The 23,110-nt window shown below is 40.4% G+C and overlaps 1 protein-coding gene across 1 annotated transcript; it reads right to left on the bottom strand.

Annotated features, from left to right (window-relative positions):
• Positions 1-21,690: 21,690 nt before the first annotated feature.
• On the bottom strand, positions 21,691-22,482 carry LOC140229819 (uncharacterized). Its single transcript, XM_072310050.1, has one exon. The coding sequence runs from the start codon at positions 22,480-22,482 to the stop codon at positions 21,691-21,693; it is 792 nt and encodes a 263-aa protein (XP_072166151.1).
• Between the last annotated feature and the right edge of the window lie 628 nt (positions 22,483-23,110).

The following is a 23,110-nucleotide window of genomic DNA, read 5'->3' as shown; positions in this document are numbered from 1 at the left end:
GCGCTCGTAGTTAGTATAACTACAAGTTTTTGGATAGGTGTAGACATGGCTATTAGCATGCGCGCAGAATGAAAAACTGCGTTAGCCAATGGGCGTCTCGTACTGAGTGCGCGAATGCTTGCTAGTGCGCGAACCTTTGTTACAAGTGCGTGATAAACATGTTGCCCGGGGGTGGGGGGAGCAGGGGGGGGGGGTCGGCTGATACACACCGATACACCCACTATGGCTGCGCCCTGTGCCGTAAAATGTCTGCTGCCCTCAACGAACCCAAATCGGTCAATAGGATGCTCAAAGCATTTAATTGCAGTTTATGTATATCCACTGGAAATAACTAGAATGAACCATATTAAATTCCCCTGAAGTAGAGGCACAAATTAGGCTGTGAAAGTTTATAAAGCTTGTTCTCTGGATGTGTTGTATCAAGACTCTACGAGAGCAAAGCAGGAGATTATCCAGGTTGAAGTCATCTTCTGGAAGGCATGGACTGTGTCATTGTACATTCTGCATGATTCAAGATTTGGGGAATTCTTGATCCATACGCTCTTTGAGACATCCTCAAATTTTCAACTTTGCTCAGTTTTGTTGGTTTCTAAGGCATGAGTATGAAAATTTACCTTTGTTAGCGAGAATGAGGAGAAGGCCATAAAATTGTGAGATGAAGAGTGATTGTGGAATTACTTAGAACATATAACTTCCGATAAATGTATCGCCGAGCAATGACTGGATACTAACAGGTCTATCAGACTGTTGTACCAGTAGACATGTTATAAAAACGTAGTGGTCCTCTCAAGCTTAGTTACTTTTGATCTAATCTTACACGGTGTATTTCACTTACAAGAGCTGAAATTCGGCCTTTCTCATATAAGCCCAGATAGATTTTTTTTTTATTTCTTTCGGATACAAATTCTTAGAACAGAACATGAAAACTTCCCTTTTCATCTCTTTCTAGAATATCCTCCTCGAATGTTTCCGATACCTGATTGCCAAACACCACATTCAACAGTTTTAAATAAATGCAGTGACAATTTTTGAGATTACCCTCGTGTGATGGTGTTCTAAATTTTTGAAGAATACTGAAGCATCCAAACTGCCACAGAACTGAGCTATTATTATTGCTCCTTTGTAGATTTAGAATCACTGGCGGTACAGCAGTAACCATTTTGGAAGTCTTGATAATTGAGGATGACCACACAAGGGTTCTAGGAACAGTACCCCCTGGAAAACCACCCTCCGGATAACTACCACCCGGATAATTACTCCCCAGGACAATTCCCCCCTAGGGCAACTACCCCCCGGACAACTACCCTCCAAGGGCAATTACCCTCCAGGGTAATTACCCCCTAGGACAACTACCCCCCGGACAACTACCCTCCAAGGGCAATCACCCCCCAGGGCAATTCCCCCTTAGGAAAACTACCCCCTGGATAACTACCCCTCGGATAACTACCCCTGGATAACTACCCCCTCGGATAACTACCCCCTGGATAACTACCACCCGGATAACTACCCCCTGGATAACTACCCCCCGGAGAACTACCCCCTGGATAACTACCCCCCGGAGAACTACCCCCTGGGTAACTACCCCCCCCCCCCCCGAGAACTACCCCCTGGGTAACTACCCCCAGGATAACTACCCCCCGGATAACCACCCCCCGGATAACTTCCCCCCGGATAATTACCCCTCGGATAATTACCCCCCGGATAATTACCCCCCGGATAATCACCCCCCCCCCCGGATAATTACCCTCCTGATAACTACCCCCCCCCCCCCGATAATTACCACCAGGATCATTATCCCCAGGTTAATTACCCCCTCCTCCGATAACTAGACCCCAGATAACTTCCACCCGATAACTACACCCTCCGATAACTTCCCGAGGATGATTACCCCGGATAAGCAAGCCTACAACTCCCCCTCCCCTATAACTATCAAGACGAAAATTACCCCAGGACAGTGCACCACGCCAATTACCCCCTGGGTAACTACCTCCCGGGTCATTGCCCCCCCCCCCCATCTTACCTTTAATAAAAAGAATATCATTACTACAGGAAACGAAGTTCTTTATATTATTTGCCAGGAATCACGGAGATGCCATACTGATCATTTTATGAAAACAACATCTTAAAGATTTACGATTGGTATCGTTTGCACTTAGGACAATTTATGTAAAAGCTTAATTTCTCCCTCTGTATTTTGACTCTATGTTCATAAAAAACGAAGCTGTCCCTTCATATCCTACCCGGTAATCCAGTAAATGTCAATGCCTTTAACCAAACTATTTTCGCTAAATCTGTATTTTCTTTTACTGTTCCGAAATTTCGGATTTCTCTTGATAGTATAGTATAAAAGAAGTTTTGAGTTTGAATGCCTTTATCATTGAACTAAAGACATTTTGAAGAAATGTTACACTTCAGAATGAGTTAAACTTTTTGCAATATTTTTTTAACCACAATTGTCTATCGTTTACCACAACTCCATTTTGAGGAGCTTATATCACGTGCCCTGGTTTTGACCCACCATCTTCCTCTTCCCTCTCGCTTTTCTCTGTCCACTGTGAAGGTAGTCTATTCCTGTCATTCATAACTCACCTTTCCTCTTTCTCTCATTACAAGGGATTTATCTCGTGTGTGTTCATGTGTAGTGCACTCCCGTTAAAACGAAATGCTCAGGACCGGCAGTTTTTTTTTTTTTTTTTCGTTTTAACGAAATTTCGTTGTAACCGAACAAATTATGCAATGTGTAACGAAAAGAAGGAAACCACGCATAAAAAAATTTTGTTTGTTGAATCCTCATCATACGCTGGAAAGCTATGTGAAATGGGAGAATACCTTTTTGATTTCGTTTAAATATTACATTTTAAAAAGAGCATAAAGTTGTTTGTGTTGTCACACATGTGTAGAAAATGACGGTGTAGGATTTGGTTACAGTTCGCTATTCCAAAGGTTCTTTTCTTACTAAAGTACGTTACTCCGAAGACTCCTTATTCCGAAGTTTCGCCATTCCCGGGATTCCGATGGTTTGTTTATGTGAAGGTTCGCATTTCCGCAGAATCATTATTCCGAAAGTTCATAATCTAGATCAATAATAATATATTGTTCATTTTCCGAAGGTTCGTTGATCTGAAAATGAAATGAGGTTCGTCATTCTGAAGGTTTATAAATCAAAAAAAAAAAAGAAAAGAAAAAGGTTCACTAGTCAGAAAGTCCGTTGCTCCGAAGGCTTTTTCATCCGAAAATGAAATAAGGTTCGTTATTCCGAAGAAATTTTGTTAATGAAAAAAAAAAATGAGAAAGGTTAGTTATTTCGGAGGTTTATTTATCTTAAGACGATTATAAAGATTGCAATTCTTAAGTTTTGTTAGTGTACTCTCCTTTTTCCACCATGGATTAACGATACTTTTTGTAATGTTCCGATTAACGAACGTTTTGAATTCCAATCATTTTCGGACTAACGAACCGTATAAAAATATGAATAAGGACCATATTTCATTATCGAATTAACGAACCTTTGGAATAACGCCAAAATGTGCTTAATAACAAACCCTCTTTCATTTCCGAACTAACGGAAATTTAGTTGTATCAGAATCTGTGTGTTTTGTATTAAAGGACTTCGGAACAATGAAACAAACCTTATCTGAATTCAAATTATTTTATTACAACAACGCAAGTTCCCCTCGGAAACTGTGCGTGATACACGGAGTGAACATTTAATGATGCGTTCGCTCATGCAGAGACGCTTTAATAATGCTTGTTCCGCTACGCATTTTCGAATGCGATCCGCATTTCGTTATAACGGAGCGCATTTCTTTTGTTTTTCTTTGTCAGTGGCGCTCAGAAAAGACTTCGTCATAACGAAAATTTTGTTATAACCGTCTTCGTTATAAGCGAATTTTGTACCATAGACTTTAATGGCGATAATTTTGGGACCAGAAGTTTTGCTTCGTTATAACGAAATTTCGTTATAACCGTGTTCGTTGTAACGGGAGTGCACTGTATCTTTATTTGTGTACTTCGTCTCTGTCTTAATTTGCTTTCTTTGCATTGTTTCATCAATTTTGTAACTATTTTACTGTTATACCGTTAACGCTCATTTCAGAATTGCCCTACTGCATTATTGGGCATATTAACAACTAGTATATCAAGGATGTGGGAAGAGATTGTCACCTCCTTGGTATGATCACTGCAGAACATTACCTCCCTTGACAATTACTCCTTATTAAAATTAGGCTCCAAACAATCACCCCTCTTACAATAATTCTCCCCCAGAAAATTGCGTCTCTCACTGTTATTTTCGAACACATTAGCTATTTGAATTGAAAAAAACCCAACATTTTTTCATATCGTCTGGTTTTGGTCGAGACCTAACTTCAGGTTTTAAACATCTTTTGGGTGAGATAATTAGAAACCCCTTACGAAATATTAAAGAGCATGTTATTCCAAGAAGGATTCAATTTTTGAGAAAAAAAATACTCTTGAAATGGCCGGGATAAAACAGAGCAGCCCTATAATGTAAAAAGGATTCTGTCAACTACAACTCTCCCTAGATCTATTCAAAAAGAGGGTGCAGGACAAAAGACTTCGTTAACAACTAGGGGTGTTTTGTAAAAAAAAAAAATACCGTTAAACTCGTAATATTTTACTCTTTCTAGTGAGACTAACTTATATTTGAACTGGATTTCCTCTTAAAGTGTCGAGAACATTTAATTTGAAAACTAGCACAATTCTACTTGTATGTAAAACAAGCTGTAATTTTACTCTCATGACAGATTAGGGCACCTTTTGATAAAAGTTGCCAGTTATGACATCTTGTTAGTATCTAATAATTTCAAAACCATGGGTTCTGCTTGATTGATAAGCTCGAGTCACTGACTTGTTACCATGGACCTGCTTTGATCGACCTCCAACGATTGGTAATTGTGTGGAACTGACAGCTTGTCAGGACTGATAACTTTCATAAAACCGTGCCCGGATCCTATCAGAAATTATGGCTTTATATCGAAGAGTCCCTCGCTAATGTTAAGGGAATATGAATTGCAGTGAAATCAACTCTCCTTTTCTTATGGTTATCGTCTATCATGTGTTATAACGGTAGAAAATAAATGACAAGCCAAAAGAGTGATGACATATCTTCTGATATGGTGTTATGAACTTATGGAAAATATACGACGGGTGGTAACTTTCGGGGGGCGGGGAGGGAGGGTTGTCCAGTAGGTAAGTATCAGGAGGGGGCGGGGGGGGGGTTCGGGGTATTGTTAATGGGGGGGGGGGGTAGTAATCCGGGTGGTAGTTATCCTGGGGGTAGTTATCCGGGGAGTAATTATCCGGGTGGTAGTTATCCTGGGGGTAGTTATCCGGGGGGTAGTTATCCGGGGGGTAGTTATCCGGGGGGTAGTTATCCGGGGGGTAGTTATCCGGGGGTAGTTCTCCGGGGGGGGGGGGGGTAGTTACCCAGGGGGTAGTTCTCCGGGGGGTAGTTATCCAGGGGGTAGTTATCCGGGGGGTAGTTATCCAGGGGGTAGTTATTCGGGTGGTAGTTATCTGGGGGGGGGGGGTAGTTATCCGGGGGGAAGTCATCCAGGGGGTAGTTACCCAGGGGGTAGTTATCCGGGGGGTAGATGTCCTAGGGGTAATTGCCCTTGGGGGTAGTTGCCCTAGGAGGGTAGATGACCGGGTGGTAGTTTTCCTAGGGGGTAATGGCCCTGGAGGGTGATTGCCCTAGGAGGGTAGTTGTCCGGGGGGTAGTTGCCCTAAGGGGGAATAGACCTGGGGGGTAATTATCCGGGTGGTAGTTATCCGGAGGGTAGTTGCCCAGGGGGTAAGTGCCCGGATACGCCACACAAGGGCAATCAGGAAAAAGCCTATTCATTGACATTCTTTATTTATTCTGTGTTATTCCAGAAATACATCCAGCAATTATGAGCTCCCTGATGAGTTGTTTCATTTTGTGTTCGACAAACAAGCTTGTGAATGGGATGCCTGGTAATAGGGTAACCATGGCATTTCATGACTTTTCCTTGTTTGTCTCCATTCTCTTAGAGGCAGCATCAAGTTCTTGAAGATCACCTTTAATCGTGTCAATGCTTGCTTTTGTACAAATATCTAAAAACTGGGATCAGATACAACTATTAAACGAGGTTCAACGACAATGTTCAGATAATGTATTACCTGAGAGGCAAAAACAAATCATGTACGTATTAAAGGGGAATACTGAAGAAATAAAATTATATATGAAGTCAAAGAGTGGGACACATAGAACAATTTGTCGTTTACATCGTTTAAAATGGCCTTTTTGAAGTGGAGTTAGAGGATATTGAAGATTTACACCTGTCAAACCCCTGAAATCTAGGTCACAGCGTAAATTTCGAGGCTTTGCAGATTACGTCATGGGGTGAAGAGAATCGCGCAAGGTCTCGAGCGCCGCAGGCCCCCGCGCGCATAATGCATGCATTGTATTATACAAGTTGTTGTATAGTAACTATTTGCATATAAAGTGTTGAAAGTTTGTTTTTCAATAATGTGCGACATCGTACGTTAAAGCCAGTGATGATCAGGATGATTTCTTGGTGGAATTTGAATGTGGAAGCGATGATGAACTGAGTGATACAGTCATTGATGATAGCGATGATGAAACTAGTGATGATGACCCTGGTGAAGTTGGAGAGATAGATGTTGATGACGAGCCGCACGGCGGGGCACAGGAGGGAGACGCTGCGGGCGAGCTAGTGGGGAAGGCCCAGGGTGGTCCGGTTGAAGCGGACGGACTTAGTGGAGATTGGCAGTACGAGCCCTTGCCACACGGCAGGCCAGGGGACAATGTTGGTGACGCAGGACCAATGCCAAATAGACTTCAAAATTTGTATTGGTAAGAGTTGTTTTTATTCTGAACTGAATATTAACCGAGCTTAGTGCTGACTTGATCTCGTACTTCAGAGCAGCAGTAGGCCTAACTGAACACAGCCCAGTCGCTGTAAGTAGCGCAGCGTCTGGTCGGGCTACGTATTATATCTTATCACATCACACTCACTCCGTCCTCCCGTTTACAGCTCATCAGCATTCTATTTAGCTAGGTACCCTCACAAATTCACTGCACAATCCATTCATTACTTCACCGAGTCCATCAAAGTTTTATCACTGTATCGATGAAAATCTCGGTGCTCTGTGTCGTTTATTTTATCACCAGATAGGCCGGCCGGCCTAGTCAAGACTTCGACTTAGCCGATGCCCGCGCATTGCGTGGTATCTAGTATTAGCGATCCACATACGCCGAATGTTTCGCGAGGTTTTTTTTTTTTTATTTTCGCCAATTTCGCGAACCTGGTGCTTTTTGCGAATTTAAAAACACGAGAAAATATTAACTCTCTTTCCGTATATATTTCCCTCTTCCTTAGTGTACTCCACAGCCACGAATTTAAGCACTCGCGAAATTATTGGCAAATCCCGATTCGCGAAAAAAAAAGACTCGCTAAATATATGGCGTACACAGCTGTAGTACTACCGAGGAACTGCTGATTGTACATTGTACGTACCAAAGAGGTACGTAGCCCAGGCTTCTCCGCTCTTTGATACACGGAGGCTACTGCACTGCGACATACGCGGCCGGTGATGGGCGCATGCATGTGACTGAATGACTACGAAGCTCCACTACAGGCACTAGGCCTGACAACTTCTGTATTCGTGGCCTAAATAACACGTAACAGACTCTATTTAAACTAGGAAATGTGCAACATTTCACAGAGACTCGAAGTAGAAAACAATTTTATTTCATTTTTTGTGACATTCTGATAAAAAATGTCTTAGGATTTCGGGGTACGAGCCTCGACATCTCGCTGTCATCGAGAGCATACATAGGTAAGCTTAGGCTGTTGTGTGATACTTCCGGGTTTGCCCTTCACCCCATGACGTCATGGACACGCCCCCAAAATAACCACGGATCTTCCGATTGAGCCTGATTCACGATACAATTGATCTAAGCAGCCGTTCTCCAAAACGCAATTTTCTACATGGATGAATTAAAGGCCGCTGTGTTTAACATGCTCTAAGCTTGAAATGGGGGAATAATCCAACAAAATATTCGTTTCCTTTAGTATTCTGCTTTAAGTGCATATACTCTAGCTGTATCACGCAGAACGCGAACGTACCATATATATACCCGCCTGGCTATTATGGCACGTTGAATGTAACGCTTACACGCTTGCCCACACTTATGGGAAATTGTATAGGACCCCCCCCCCCCCCCACACACACAGTTGTTGCCCCTCAGGATGGCTTAATGATGTCATTGGAACCTCGTCTGAAGTTATTGCGGCCATTTTGAATCAAGAGATGGTTGCCGTTCTCCGTGACCTGAAAATGAATTCGGTCTAACTAGGACAATTTTGGCAAATTCATCTCAAGGCACTTACCACATCAGTATTATATGTTTTTTCTATGGTCATCATCTTGAATGGTGACCTATCTAATGATCAACAATACGAAACAGTTGTACTGGAACGTTGGACACCACAAGCATGTGCATTACTGAAAATGTGATGCTCCTACAATAATTGTAACATGCGATATGGGTAAAAATGTTATGGCGGCCACTTTGAATTTCAAGATGGCAGCCTATAAATTGCATCAAAACAATCCACAGTATCAGAAATTGATATATCAAAGTGTCTAACATCACAACCATGCATTTTGCATCAAATTTGAAGCTTCTACAATGCTCACTGTATGAGATTTGATTAAAAAAAACTGTTTGCTATTGCGGCCATTTTGACATTCAAGATGGCAGCCTACAAACTGTATCAATATAATCTACAATATCAGGAAATGGTGTATCAGAATGTCTGACATCAGAAACGTGTTTTTTTTGCATCAAATTTGAAGCTTTTACAATGCTCACCTAATGAGGTATTGATAAAAATACAGTTTACTATGGCGGCCATTTTGAAATTCAAAATGGCTGCTGAAGACGTGGTCGGAAAAATGGAACCGAAGTGTTTTGAATTCAGCACCCCCGAATTGACAAAGTTAGCCAAACAAAAAAAAAAAAATCAATTTTGGCACAAAAAATCTCACGGGATTACATAGTAGCCTCTACTGTAAGCCATTACGCTCGACAGTAATTGAAATGAAATGCTATTTTGACCCATGCCTTCAGAAATTTGACATCTTATCCTTGATATTCTCATAAGTGTCAAAATATCACAGAATACAGATTCAATTTAATTCAATTCAACTTATTTCATTTCCATATGAAGTTATGATTAATAAACGTGATCAAAATAGATAAAATGATTTTACTTCCACATTAAGCTGATGTTGATGTACATGGGTTCCATACTAGCTGGTGACGAACTTTTATGATAAGAATGCACGGGAAGAAAATTAAATTTACGTGAATATAATGAAATATCGCAAACAACAGTAACGTGCGAACAGACCAATTACTTCACATTTTTTCAAGTTTGAAGTTGTGGTTGTTGTTGTTTTGTTTTGTTTTACTTTGTTATTGGTCAATTTATAGAATGTCATTGTTTTCTCCAAACTAAAAATGTCATACTGCTTTCCATACCCGTAACAGAGAGCTTTGTCGAACTCCTGGACTCGACACCATCCTCATTGACAACAAGGCAGGTATAAGTCGCGGCGTCTGACTCCCTGACCTTTTCGATGTTCAGAGCAAAACTCGAGTCCATGGTGAAACGGTCGTCTCCGGCGAGATCAGACGACTCGTTCTGGTAATCCACCAAGACATCGGTACCTTCGTCATTCTGTCTACTCCAGCTCACCCGTTGTGGTTTGAAGGTCATGTGACAGGGTATGGTAGCCGTATCTCCTGTCAAAGTTTTCACATGGGGTTTGGTGTGTACGAGGCCTGCCCATCATGACAAGGAAATAAGAAGGCAACACTCTCATCGGGGTTGATTATTTGATTCCTTTACCATTCTTCTCCTGACCTCACACACTATACGTAAACCGATCGCGAATCAATTCATCAAGTTTTCAATTTCATTATTTTTGTATCAGGTTTTCACAGCACAAGAATGTTATATACTTACTTTATGACCTGATTTTTCAAACAATACTGTTATACTCCAAACATCACTGCATGAGTAAGACCGTTATTATACAACAGCAACATAATGATGACCATTTTTTTTTTATATAGGCAAGATTAAGAAAAAAAACCACACATTTTCGGTCCCCTCCCGCTTCTTTTCTTGAGGCCGTCTCTTCCATCGTTTTTTTTAAACTATAAAAAGGACTAAAGAAGCGTCTTTTACATTTTTTTTTTAATTCTATGTTTAAAGAAAAACTTTTTTATATTAAAAAAAAAGGATCGCGTTATGTGTCATACTCCTGCATCAACTTTCCATAGTGGTGCCCATTTTCTTTAGTTAGCGGCGACCCTTTTGAGTTAATAGTCTGACGAGAATGCAATGTATCAGGCCACAGTGTGTCAATAATGACGTTAGTTATCTTACCATCTGGAAAAAATCTGTCAGCTATGCCACCCAGCTCAACATTGTCAAGTGCTTTTTTGAGTTCTTCTCGCTGTCTCCAACGAGGAGTCTTGTCTCTCCACCGATTGAGAAGGTTGCGAGTTCCATTGAAACTAACTGCTCCACCAACATGATTACTCCTACAAAAAGCGTTGATTTCAGCCATCTTGAAATCCAGTTTTTCTCCAAGGTGAGGTAGTCTATCACTGTCTCCAATCGCCTCAGTGAGTTGGAGCAGCTCAGCGTCACTTACACCATCCATCGATAGATCTACAATGAAACAGCTGGATGAGAATGAAGCGATGAGATCAAAGTGCGCCAATATTCAGTAGTTTCTTTTGCAATAACACGGACTTTTGGGGTTTCAAGGGTGATTCAGATTGATTGAACTTAATATCAAAATCATGTGACGTCATTATGACTGATTTTTTTATTTGCTGCCAAAAATCTGTCTGTAAATGACGAATTAGGCAATGAAATTCATAGTCTATAGATGTATTTTTCTTTTTCAAAAGTTGACGTGAAATACTTGTTTCATGTTTCTTACATAATATATGATGACACTGGTAAGTTCTTATCCTTCCAATGATTAAAAAAAAAATGTTGAAAGAATATTCGGCTTTTCGTTAAAGGAATGGAATTCACGCTTAAAAATTCACCTTACACCCGTACAGCAAAATAACAATGTTGTCCGTGTAAATTAATGAGAATATAATGTTATCATGTACGCTGTAGTAATAAATGAATTTTTTTCTCTTAATTCTGGCAGCACATGAAAATTGCGGGATATAAAATCAATATTCGATGTCGTTCTTTTCGGTCTAATTCATAACGTTATACGACATCAAAGACCTTAAAAAATACCACAGGAATAATAACAGATTAGGAAGTTCGTAATCAGGATAAAGACTAGTTCAGCAACTATAAGAAAGAATCCCATTTGCATTAAAGGAGATGGCTAGTAACTGATCAGTGGGAATCAGTTGGAATGCTGGGGGATGATTGTTTCAATCCTTGTGGGATTCATTTAAGGGTACATTATGTATTGTTGTGTGAAAATTATTTGCTTCAGAATGGTCTCATATTCAAGTAGTGCTTCCCGATCGCCCCGTCACTGTACAGGCATGATAACCTGGATACATTAAACTGCACCTTACTTGAATATGGGACTATTCTGTAGCAAATAATTTTCACGCAACAATAGATATATAATGTACTCTTAAAGGAATCCCACAAGAAATGGATTTATCATCCCACAGCATATCCACTGATTCCCACTTATCAGTTACTAGCCATCCCCTTTAAAGTTTACATGAAAAAGATATGGTAAAATATTTATTACGGCATAAAAGTGTATCAGATGACAGTATGATGCATTCTTCTTGTGTTGGTCACCTATCTGGTCAGTGTCAGACTTGTCATGCATGATCCAATAACGCAAGATCGTCCGATGAGGATCATGCGAGCAATGTCTGACATTGACCTTATAGTCGACCAACACCAACACAAGTCGGATTTATCAGACTGCGATCCGGTACATTTCGGCCCTAATCTGGCAAAAGGGTGTATCTGCAAAATTTCGGATTTTTTCCTTCATTTTTTAGGGGTTTTGAGGTCAAAATTTTCATCTGGCCAACTCTCATTGGTGCTCGGGCTTTAGTTTTCGAGATACCAAAGGTTACCAAAATCAAATTTCATCATTTTACTGGTATTTAATCTGGCAAAAGGGTGTATCTGCACATACATCCTAAAAAATTGGTGTTAATCTGGCAAAAGGATTTATCTGCCACATACATCCTTAAGCCAGATTAAATGATGGGGAAAATATGTTAATTTAATCAGGCAAAAGGGTCTATCTGCACATACACCCTATCATTTACCATAGAAGGTATTTAATTTGACTGCCATACATGCATTAGTACACAAATGTCTGTCCACCTGTTACATATACGTTCACTATTTTTATGTTTTTATGCCTCCGCCACGAAGTGGTGCCGAAGGCATTATGTTTTCGAGTTGTCCGTCCGTCCGTCCGTCCGTCCGTCCGTCCGTCCGTAATGAATTTTGTGGACAGCGTAACTAAAAAACCTTTAGCGATATCCTAATGAAACTTGGCTTGTATGTGTATTAGGGGGTGAAGTTGTACCTATCAACTGTTGGGTGCATATGCTCAAGGTCAAAGGTCAAATGTCAAGGTCAAATACGTACAATTTCACTATTTCCACCATCTATGCAATGCCTGAAGATACTTGTATTTTCTTAAAACTTAATGTATACATGTATTACACAATTTAGATTCTCTGGTGAAAGTTTGGGGTCATGAGGTCAAAGGTCAAAAGGTCAAGAAACAATATCAAAACATCACTTTTTGCTCCCTAACTTGGAAGTTTTCAAGGTATCTTCATGGAACATAGTATATATACATGAACTGAGTGGCAGTGATTATCTAGAGAATTTAGGGTTCATGGGGTCAAAGGTCAGGGGTCAAAGGTCAAGGGCAACACTTCAAAATTTTACTATTTCCCTCATATTTACGCAATGCCAGCAGGATTATTATTTTTTTACACTTGGTGTATGCAAGTATAACCTCATAAGGATTCTCTGGAAACTTTTTTTTTTTGCCTCAAAGGTCAAAAAACGCTTGTTTTTTTTTATCCAAGTAAACCCAAAATGTTCCACATTTCCGCAGGAGAATGTCATGGATGATTTTTACTAAAGTTTACTAAAGGTATAAAATTAATGTGACGTAAGAGATTGAGCCTGAAGCCATGAGCGAGTGATTTCACATTCACATGTATGTATGGAACCATTGTTCCGTTGCGAGGATAATATAGATGAGAATATAACTGCGTCAAAATAGTTTATAATGCTTGATGCAGATATTTGATACGTCAATAATTTCAATATTTTCACCAAACTTCTTATTCGAATGAATTGATATGTTTGCACATTTTGTGAATGTCCGTTGATACATGTAGCTTCCAAAAAAAAAAGGAGTCTATACTACGCCTTTCTGAATCATTGTGAAGTTGGAGAATAAACCCAAATTAACCAAGGAGTTCATCCATGTTACCCAAGACCAAATGCCCTCTTCGAATCTGATTTCATGGGGCTTAATAAACATGATCATTGTTAACAATAGCAATCGCTGCAGACCTAAATATTTGTGAATTTTGTGAATTCTATTGACTCTTTCCACCTCCTCTCGGGGTATGAGAGTAGCAAACAAAGAGTATAAATAACAATATAACAAACCAGTGAATACAATACTCAAAGATTACACATGACACAAAAGATATACAAGATTACAGTGTATATGGGAATACAAACATGAGTAAAATGAACAGATATACAGACGTTAATCTACATGTAAATAGCAGATTACAAATTTGACAAAGAAGGTTGCTTCACTATCCTATATACCGCTACGTGTCGCTATGATACGTATATATAATACTTTGATTATGATTTATTCCAAGCTTCAATTAGATTTCCAATTTACTTTTTGCAAGATATTGATGACGACGTCGAGTTTGCATGCATCCTAGTAACGCAAGTCTCGCGAGACACAGGAAAAGTGTCAGCAGACGGCTAACAAAACTACAGAAATACCACCTAAGGCAAAGCCGAACGCGATGGCGATGACATGTGAAGTGGAAACACACACACACACACACACACAAACAAACACTCACACACATGCATACACGTACCATACACACAAACCCGTTGTTATGTTTCTGCTTGAAGGACGGCGTCCCATTCTCACATTGTACGACGACCATGCTAATGGTACTCAAATGGTACTCTGTATACTGTGTAACAGTACGAACTCAACGCCTAACTGCGAAGTCCACGCATATGCGTACAAAAACCAACTTGTACACTGATAGTCTTTGCTCAAGTGACACTATTGGCAATTTCGACGCGTTAGGGTTACGGAAAAAAGAAAATATATGACAAGGGCTGCATTTATCAACTTTCCCCTATTCAAACGGCTTTCCAAAGCCCTTTCCAAAGCCCTTTCCAAAGCCCTTTTCAAAGCCCTTTTCAAAGCCCTTTCTAAAGCCCTGTACTGTTAATGTGCCGCTTGTTTTCTAAGAAGGGACGGCGAAAAGCAATTACCATCATAAAGACATATCTTCCTTTGAGAGTGTCGACGAGTCAAGATGCAATGCCACATGAATCAATTGTCTTCCTATCTGTGAGGCAGCTCCAGTTTAGCACATACTTCAAATATTTCTGAGTGGCGGCATGAGACTTTGGCAGGGTTTATCAACTTTCTCCTGTTTAAACGACTTTCGATAGCCCTTTCCAAAGCCCTTTAGAAACGGCTTTCAAAATAGTTGCGTTTATGAACTCTTCGCGAACACGATAACTGGCCTGTCACTGCAGAGCTGCATTGCGCAATTTGACCCGTGAGAAGAGGTCATATAAGGCGTGCATTGTCCGTAACTGCGGTACAATACTACAAAGACGTTTCAAACAGCTTTGCGTTTATCAACTTCAAAAGGCTTTTACAAACAGGTTTCTGAAAACCTGTTTAGGAAACCATTTTGGAAAGCTACAAATTTGCGGCTTTCGAAAAGGCTTTCCGAAAGGGCTTTCAAAACAGCTTTGCGTTCATCAACTCGTAAAAATTCCTTGAAAGCTGTTTGGAAAATCTGTTTCTGCCGAGAAAAGGAGAGTTGATAATCGCACCCTTTCGAAAAGGCTTTCCGAAAGGGCTTTCAAAACAGCTTGCGTTTATCAACTCGTAAAAATTCCTTGAAAGCTGTTTGGAAAACCTGTTTCTGCCGAGAAAAGGAGTTGATAAACGCACCCAAGGACAACACACTCGTGCACACATTCAATTACCCCCACACATATAAGACTCGAGACAGTACCGAGAGGAGAGAAGACGGAAGAAAGAAGAGAGGCCTGCATACAGAGCAAGCCAAATGCTGCCACATCAGGACAGATGAAAGCTCAAGCATGAATCAAAGCAATTTGAATTATCTAGAATTATTAGTAGAGAGTACATGTTTTCTGAATTTGTATTTGAATGTGACGAATTTGGGGGAATATTTGAAGCTATTACCTAGATTATTTCAAAGTCTGGATCCGGTATAAAGAAATGTATTTTGGGCATGTGCGGTACTCATTAATGGAGGATGGAATTCGTCGGATCGTCGCGTGGGATAGTTATGTACATGACTGTTTCGATGAAATGAGTCGTGAAATATTTTAGGTAAAAAGTTGTTGTTATAATTAAACATGAACTGACCATGTTGAAACACATACAAATCTTTTATTTTCAGTATTTTATGGTAAAAAAAGTATGTAGATCTTGATACGCGTACAAACACCACATGCGTCATTTATTTTTGGCTGATTTGATAAAGTCCCTCAAATGATTTGTTTCGTTAAAAAATGTGAATTAATGCTTTCGCTCTGGGTTCAATCAACTGGTTCACCTAAGATCACAATATTTCTCTATTGATATAAAAAAAAAGAATTGCCGCGTATGCAGAATAATTTGAATTTCTCAAAACGCTGAAAGATGCAAGAGTTGCTATTGCCTTAACTAGGTTCAGATTTTAGCACCCTCAGAATATGTTAAGGCCATGAATTTATATCCAGATGTTTGTCATTCATAAGGAAATATTCATTGCCGCAGGGTTCAATAGTGGGCCCGCTTTTATTTTGTATGCACATTGATGACATAAGATATCTACCTTTTCATATTGGTACGAATATTAAATTGTACGCAGACGACACAATCTTCTTTTTTCCCTCAGGATATAGAGTACAGGCAGTTCAAACACAGTTATTGAATGATATACTAGTATATTTTTTATGTAAAGGGCTAAATGGAAATGGATTACTTGTCAATACTGACAAAACTAAAGTTATGTTAATTTCTTTTAGAAGGAAGAAAAACTAGTAAAATTACAGATTAGAATGGAAGACAGATTAACAGAGAATGTAACCAAATTTAAGTATTTAGACGTTATTGTAAATCAGTATTTAGATAGGTCTTTTCAGGTCAATGATATTGTTAAGAAATCTATGACCTCTCTTATGTGTATGAAAAGGATTAAGCACTGTCTGCCGAAACCAGAACTCCTTTATTTTGTATTTCCCTTCGGTACTTCCATATATTGATTGTTATTCAACTGTGTGGGGCTCACTTTAATAATGAAGCTTAATGAGGCTACAGAGGTGTCAAAACAAATATTGTCGCTTCGTATTAGATGCGACTCAGATTCTACCTCCTGTTCAAATTATGTTAGATTCTTTGAAGTTACAATCCGTTAAAAACAGACTGGAATATATCTATAATTCATTTTTGTATAAAATTTTGAATGGCTTTGCTCCCGAATATTTTAAAACGAGCTCTACTCCAGCGAGCTAATCCATACTCTAGGAGATCGGTCTCCATGCACCAACTGTATCTACCTAAACGGTTTAGCTATAAAAACCCAAGGCCGAATATAAAAAGCAATATTTTTCATACACAGCAATGAAGCTATTTAACTCAATAACCGTGTTTATCAAATCCTCCGTCTCACTGCCCGTTTTAAACGTAATGTCCGCAACATCCAGGTGATTACTAGCAGTAGTTATGTCCTTGTTTCTTTGAAAGTTAAGCACAATAGTCATGTATTTCTCTCTCTCTCTCTCTCTCCCTTTCTCTCTCTCTCCCTCTCCCTTTATCTATCTACGAGGCTCTCCACTCTTGTGAAATCCATAATAATTGTGCATGTTTGTATACGTTATTTACATTTATCATTGTATCAGAAATGTGATTTGTTACAACAGGACTCCCACTGAAAGCAGGCCTTGCAGCTTGAATGGGTCGACCCTGCTTTTATAAAGAAGGCAATAAAGAAATATAGATAAAATTTACAATTCAGATTGGAATTTCAATTTTTGACAGCCATTTTGGCAGTCATCTTGAATAACTTAAAGCCCTAAAGAATACAACAGTTGCATTAGCCACATTCGGACCAAAGTCACTCGAAATAAAGTAACGATACCAGGATTTCGCTCAATGTCTTTTTAATGATGAGAATCTCTTTAACGTATGAAAGGTATTGAGATGGTAATAGAAGAAATGAAAGTGGTGAAATAAAAAAATTAAAAAAAAACCCAAAGATTTCGTTTTGCTTGTGTAAAACCATTTAGTACTGGTGTATGGCATTTGTTTACTTTGTGTATGTGTCTGTAAGTTATTTTAACTGAAATTGTATTTCTGTTCGTGTTGCAATGCTTCTTGACAGATTGAACAGTTCCGACTGAGCTGAATGGGCTACCCTGCTAACAAAAAGCAGAATGAATATTATACAGATAAAACTAATTGTAAACTGTTCATCTAGCAATTGCTTTCGTCGTGTTCGTACTTCGTCTCTGCTTGAAACAAGCATAAGCACCTCAATGACCAATATCAATCCTCTTTCCAACCATAATTTCATTGCCCTATACAGCCACTGATTCTGTTCGTGTTTATGCTGAGTGCTGCCACTGGTGTATAACCGTGGAATGTTTTGTTCAAGAATTTGATCATGCATGCATTTTTGTTTGTTAGATGCGAGAGAACTTTGACCGATATTTTTTTTTCTTTCAGTATTGGCATTTTGACTGTTTTTATAAATGCATGCTCTAATTTAGGAGTTTGCGTACGTACGTTTGTGTAAGGTATGTGTGCATGTAAGCATAAGTGTATGTCTTTTTGTATTTGTGTGCACATCCTAGAATGCGTATAGTTGTCTGTACATCGTGTGAACCTCTAGTGAAAGCAAAAAGAGCTCTCCCTTCCTGTGTCTTTTCTTCTTCTAGTATCCTTTCTCTACGCCAGTTGTCGCTCCCTCCTATTCTTCCAATATGTATCATGTACGAAGGCTGCATGTAAATCAAGCTACGCTTACTATTCAGTCTATTGCTGATACATTTTGTGGTACTTTTTAAAGAAAATTAAGAAAAAATACCCAAACAACTTATGTTTATTTGTAATAAAATCATGTATGACACCTCCAATGTTTACATATGCATGTATGTTTATGTGCAGTGATAATACAGGAACCAGTAAAACAAATCTAATGAAATCAAATGAAATCAAATAGGATTTTTCCTACATCTGTTTGTGTGAAATGCTTGTATGTATGTGCGCGTGTTTACAAGATTTCGTTTTTCGTTAATGTACATTGATATCACTGTTGTAAAGGAAAAAGAAAATGAAGCATATACCTTGATAGCAACATACTTGTAGAATTTTCCAGAATAATATGTTTCACGGCATTATCGTGGTACATACAATAAACAGAGAACCATATTCACTTACACTTTAATCTTGATGATTTGGCTTAGTCGGTATAGCGCGTCTGCCTCCAAAACTTGATGACCAGGGTTCGATTTCTACAGATGGACATCTTTCTGATAAAGAAAAAAGAGATTCATGCACTGAACGTAAATGATAATGTGTATAATGATTTAACATGTATTTCAGAGAGAGCTTGATCATTTCGTGTCTTGTCTTGAATATAAAGTCGAACCGTCCAAGGAACTTTCCACACGTTGGGTTGTTAGAAGCATCCTGGAACTAGGCCTAATGCATGCATTTATACACTGTCATATCACTGGAGGCGGGGGGGGGGGGGACTTTGCTGCCTCTATATCATATACTCATACCATAATGTTCTTTCTGTACAAAGTGAAATCAAGAATATTTAACGAAATAAACTTATTATGCACTCACTCACACACACAATGAATGTGTAGGTGGTAATTACTAAATGACTACATGTATGAACCGCATACACAGCTAGAGCATAGGCTTACCATATGGACCACATACCTGTCAAAGAGATCGTAGAGGTGTCATTCACTCTGAGCTCCGAAAATATTCCCAATTCCCGATAAATCTGGAACGCGCATGAGGTACGGATGACTACTTGAGTGGGGCGGGGGGGGGGGGGCAATGACCAAGCTCTAGAGTGCTTTAAATGATTAGGATGCAGTGGTTTACTGTAGAACCGCGAAATTCATGAGAATAAATCCATCGCGACAGCGAACACACAAACTTAAATCAATAACTAGCGCTGCGTATTGAGTTTTGAACTCGGAACAACCCATACACTTTTTTAACAATATAAAGCATAAGGTGCCTGACCGCACAAAGCGCTTGGCGTGAATTTCTGTGCGCTGATCGGCACAATAAAAGCATTGAAAATACTGAACAAAGCAAAGTGTTCTAAATTGATACAAGTTGGGTCAAATGGATTCAATTGGGATCGGCTGATACCAGTTGATACCAGTTGAAAGTCCAAATGGTTGCACATGTTTTTCGACCTGCGTTGCTGATAGTTTATATGACACTTTCGGACTACCTAGCTGGTGAGGCTTTAGTTGAGACTGGCTGTAATGCCGTGTACGTGTTTAATATTCGTACTGTATAACCAAGGATGTTCAAGAAATGGAGTCACAACAGTGTTATTCGCTTTGATCCCATGCTCGAAGCCGCCACTAAAAAATATTTGAAGTATGTGTCAAACTGGAGCTGTCTCACAGATAGGAAGAAAATTTATTCATGTGGCATTGTATCATGACTCGTCACTCTCAATGGAAGATATGTCTTCATGATGGTTATTACTTTTCGCTATCCCTCCTTACAAACGATGGGCGGTAGGCAGTCACGGTATAAAGGCACGGGGGTGCGCGAATAGAAATTGCTAAAGTATGCTGAAATAGATATCAAAATTACTCGAATGTACGTGTCTGTACGCTAATCTGACATATTAATTTATAAAGAACTATACTTGAAGATGATACCATATTAGTTTCATTTGGCGGAATACGTATGGAAAGGTTTTGGTCAAAAGTCAACTAAAATCATTCTACTGCTGAGAGTGCACGCTATCCGCACACACAAAACGCGAAGGTGCACGTCTTGAATTATTTATTAACCTACACGGTCTGCCGCACACGTCGTGCACACAGCAATGATACGGACTGGTCCATTGTCGAATATGGGTAAAATGCTGCAGAAACAACGTAGTGTGCAGCAACTTTAAAATTAATAGCAAAACCCAAGTACACTCTAAAAGATGCACAAATAGAAACTGAAAGCTGATGTAGTGTAGATTCACAATCATGTTGCAATGTTGACCACCGGAAGTTCCAAAAGCACTGCACTGCATTGTGCTTCATGCTCGACTCGCGGTTACCTCGACACGTTCACCCCCATCACACAATGGTGCACTCTCCGTATAATGTGCTTGCCGAGAAAGATATGATTATCGAACATCATTGAAGAAAAAAAAAATCCAGTTTTCTATATCCTCTCAGCAACAAAGTCATATAATAACTGGTACAGTAGGTGATCAGTTAATACAAGGATTCACCGCTGACTTCAGGGAACTCAGAAATGAGAAACACATGTCCAGTTTACGTTGAAACTCGCGGTAAATGAAATCATAACTCGTCCAAAGGCAGCCACAAATAAACAGTGACGTCATGTTTCATATGATGATGAGCTTCTATGTGTCGCTGATTGTGATTGGATTGAGGACGGGACCTTCTCAGTTTTTTGCCAATTCCGACAAGACCTACATTGTAAAATCCAATCACAATGAGTTTGACATATATGATGGAAAATTGTTTGGCGCGTAATAGGGTAGAAGCCACAGCTTCATGTGCCATTCGGTTGCGGAGATACAGCCTTTCAAATAGGGAGGTATCACTGCATCACACGGCGAATACTGCAGGAAGTGTGTACAATCCTATGGGGTAGTTATTCTGAAGTAAACTCACAAAGCTGTTTTTGAGCAGCCAGTCCGACGTTATTAGAAGTCCATTTATCTTGGGTGGCAGAAGGCTTCACGGTGCACCACGTATTCTTTCTGGAGTAAGTGAGTGGCCCTGAAAAGGGCCTACCCAATCCCGACGCTTCGGCGAGCATGTTCTCGCCGTTCTCAAGGGAATGAGCAAGTGAGTGGAAAATCCGGCTTAAATACCCTCATGAAGGATCAAAGGGGCCTTGTGTTCCTAGAGGGAAAGTCTTTGATTGGCTGAATAGGTCACAGTAGGTGGGCAGGTCAAGGTTGGGTGCACACAGTCACTCCCTGTGTGGAGGGGTTGTCACGGTTGGCTGCACACATTGTAGTGGTTGTTTAACTGTAAGTATCAATTAGGGCCACTATTGTGTGGAGGCTAATGGGTGTTAATTAGCCTGCTTGTCAAGTAGAGTGAGCCAGATATTGCTCAGGTGGAGGCCATTATCCTGTGGGACAGTATTATGCACCTCGATTTCCAGTGCTTCTCTGACTCGTCGTTGGTACCAGTTGGGGACTTGTGTGATGAGTCTGCTCTCATCCCATAGGATCCTGTGTTCACAGGTGTGGGCATGGTGAATAATAGCAGACTTGTCCCGTTCGTCTCGTCGTCCATGGGCCTGGTGTTCCTTTAGCCGGGTGGCGAAGGATCGGCCTGTCTCTCCGATGTATACCTTACCGCATTCACAAGGAATGCGGTAGACTCCAGGAAGGTTCTTGGAGTGTCGTTTGTCCTTGTGTGTGGTGAGGAGCGATTGAAGTTTGGTTGAAGAACTGTGACGAACTTCAACGTCGGCTTCTCTCAGAATCCTCTGGATCTTGCGAGAGGCTGCACCCATGTATGGGATGATCACTCTCGACTTTGGTTGCGTTCCACTGTCATTCCGCACAGGTGGGAGCTCTGTGGAAATCTTGTGTGGGGGGTAGCTGTTGCGCTTCAACACCTGCTTGATGTGCTTCAGTTCCCCGGGTAGGTGGGCTTGGTCGCTGACCTCGTAGGCTCGCTTGACCAGGGTCTTGTTGATGGATCTCAATACCGACGGATGGTGATATGAACGGTAGTTCAGACATCGGTCCGTGTGAGTAGGTTTGCGGTAAACCTGGTGGGAAAGGGATCCCTGTGCCGTCCTCGTGATCTTGGTGTCCAAAAAGGGGATAGCCCCTTGGTTCTCCATTTCCATGGTGAACTTGATGAAAGGTGTTGAGAGTTTAGGTGCTGAAGGAAGTTGTTGATTTCCTCTGCACCATGTTGCCAGACCACAAAGGTGTCATCCACGTATCTAAGCCACACTTTGGGTTGGAGCGTCGCTGTCTGTAGTATGTGTACTGGTACCAACGACGAGTCAGAGAAGCACTGGAAATCGAGGTGCATAATACTGTCCCACAGGATAATGGCCTCCACCTGAGCAATATCTGGCTCACTCTACTTGACAAGCAGGCTAATTAACACCCATTAGCCTCCACACAATAGTGGCCCTAATTGATAAACAACCACTACAATGTGTGCAGCCAACCGTGACAACCCCTCCACACAGGGAGTGACTGTGTGCACTCAACCTTGACCTGCCCACCTACTGTGACCTATTCAGCCAATCAAAGACTTTCCCTCTAGGAACACAAGGCCCCTTTGATCCTTCATGAGGGTATTTAAGCCGGATTTTCCACTCACTTGCTCATTCCCTTGAGAACGGCGAGAACATGCTCGCCGAAACGTCGGGATTGGGTAGGCCCTTTTCAGGGCCACTCACTTACTCAAGAAAGAATACGTGGTGCACCGTGAAGCCTTCTCGGCCGTAATAAGGCAAAACA

This window comes from Diadema setosum, chromosome 6, assembly GCF_964275005.1.
Source record: "Diadema setosum chromosome 6, eeDiaSeto1, whole genome shotgun sequence".
In the NCBI taxonomy this organism is placed as follows: Eukaryota; Metazoa; Echinodermata; class Echinoidea; order Diadematoida; family Diadematidae; genus Diadema; species Diadema setosum.
The sequence above is the reverse complement of the archived record's forward strand: the minus strand, read 5'-3'. Positions and strand labels throughout refer to the sequence as shown.

Excerpts from the sequence above, each read along its gene's own strand:
- LOC140229819 (XM_072310050.1), bottom strand. The coding sequence starts at position 22,482 with ATGGAAATGGAGAACCAAGGGGCTATCCCCTTTTTGGACACCAAGATC.